Source organism: Hevea brasiliensis, chromosome 7 (genome assembly GCF_030052815.1).
Source record: "Hevea brasiliensis isolate MT/VB/25A 57/8 chromosome 7, ASM3005281v1, whole genome shotgun sequence".
Classification (NCBI taxonomy): Eukaryota; Viridiplantae; Streptophyta; class Magnoliopsida; order Malpighiales; family Euphorbiaceae; genus Hevea; species Hevea brasiliensis.
This window is the reverse complement of record NC_079499.1, coordinates 46,269,911-46,271,310: the sequence shown is the minus strand read 5'-3', so window position 1 is coordinate 46,271,310 and position 1,400 is coordinate 46,269,911. Positions and strand designations below refer to the sequence as shown.

Sequence of the window (1,400 nt, the reverse complement as noted above, 5' to 3'; positions counted from 1 at the left end):
TCGAGCCAATCCTTATAGGTTTCAACCATTTTCTCGAATGGTTTTCACATTCTTATTCTTTGCTTCTCTTTGCTCCATTAGTCTGTGGCCTGTATGGTGAGGACTTGTGATGCTTAATCTTGAATTCGGTAATTAATTCTAAGAAATCACCTTTGAACTGGCTGCCGTTATCTGATACTATCTCATGGGGTACCCCACTTTCGCACAAACTTACTTATCTGCTTAGCCCCTACTACTTTATAAGATTTAGCTTCAACCCACTTGGTGAAATAGTCAATTGCCACAATGATAAATCTATGGCCATTAGAAGCCGTGGGAGAAATCTTCCCAATAATGTCTATGCCCCATATTGAGAATGGCCACGGTGAAGTCATACTGTAGAGTTCACTAGACGGTAGGTGATTCAAATTCCCATGGATTTGGCACTCATGGCATCTTTTCACAAATTTAGCACAGTCAATATCCATGGTAGACCAGTAATAGCCCAATCTTAAAATTTTGCCTGCTAATACCCTTCCGTTCATGTGAGGACCACACACTCCTGCATGTACTTCCTCCATTATCTGCTCAGACTGCTTTTTCGTCACACACAAGAGCAATAGTCCTTCGAAGAACCTTTTGTAGAGTTGCCCCCCAGCCAAAGTGAACTGAGTGGCTAATCTACGAATTGTAGCTCTATCCCTTACTATTGGCTGACTGTGGGTATTCTCTTACCTCTAAATATCTTCTTATGTCCTCATACCATTTCATCTCATCTTCTAGATCTAAATGTGCTATTATTAACCCTTCATAGCATGGGATTCTACTCCTTATCAAGATAATGGTGGGTCGACAGTCACCCTTCTCCCATAAGGATGCCAGCGTGGCTAGAGCATCAGCTATCTGGTTCTGAGCTCTAGGCATGTGCTTCATTGTCACTTCCTCAAAGCTAAATAATAGTTTCTTAGCATACTCCAGGTATGGCCTCAACTTTTCTTCTTTCAATTCCCATTCACCTTTAACATGGGAAACCACTAGCATTGAATCTCTGAACACCTCCACTTTTTTAGCCCCAACAGCTATTAATGCCTCCAGGCCACAAATGCAAGCCTCATATTCTGTAATATTATTAGTGGTTGGGAAACATAGCCTTTTTGACATTAACAATTGTTCTCCATTCGGTGCTTCCAAAACTACCCCTATCTGGCTCGCTCTTATTCATGGCCCCATCAAAGTACATTTTCCATGGTGGACCTCTACTAGCTTGAGACTCTCATCAGGAAGGCTGTTTCGACTTCTTCCCCTTCATTAACTGGATTTTCAGAAAGAAATTCGGCCACTACACGCCCTTTAATGGTTTTTCGAGTCTCATACACTATATCAAATTCAGACAGTAGGACCAACCATTTGGCCAATTTTCC

General features: G+C 41.7%; 1 protein-coding gene across 1 annotated transcript; it reads right to left on the bottom strand.

The window, feature by feature from the left end:
• Positions 1 to 675: 675 nt before the first annotated feature.
• LOC131181357 (uncharacterized) lies at positions 676 to 1,140 on the bottom strand. Its single transcript, XM_058149405.1, has one exon. The coding sequence runs from the start codon at positions 1,138 to 1,140 to the stop codon at positions 676 to 678; it is 465 nt and encodes a 154-aa protein (XP_058005388.1).
• Positions 1,141 to 1,400: the final 260 nt, after the last annotated feature.

Excerpts from the sequence above, each read along its gene's own strand:
- LOC131181357 (XM_058149405.1), bottom strand. The coding sequence starts at position 1,140 with ATGTCAAAAAGGCTATGTTTCCCAACCACTAATAATATTACAGAATAT.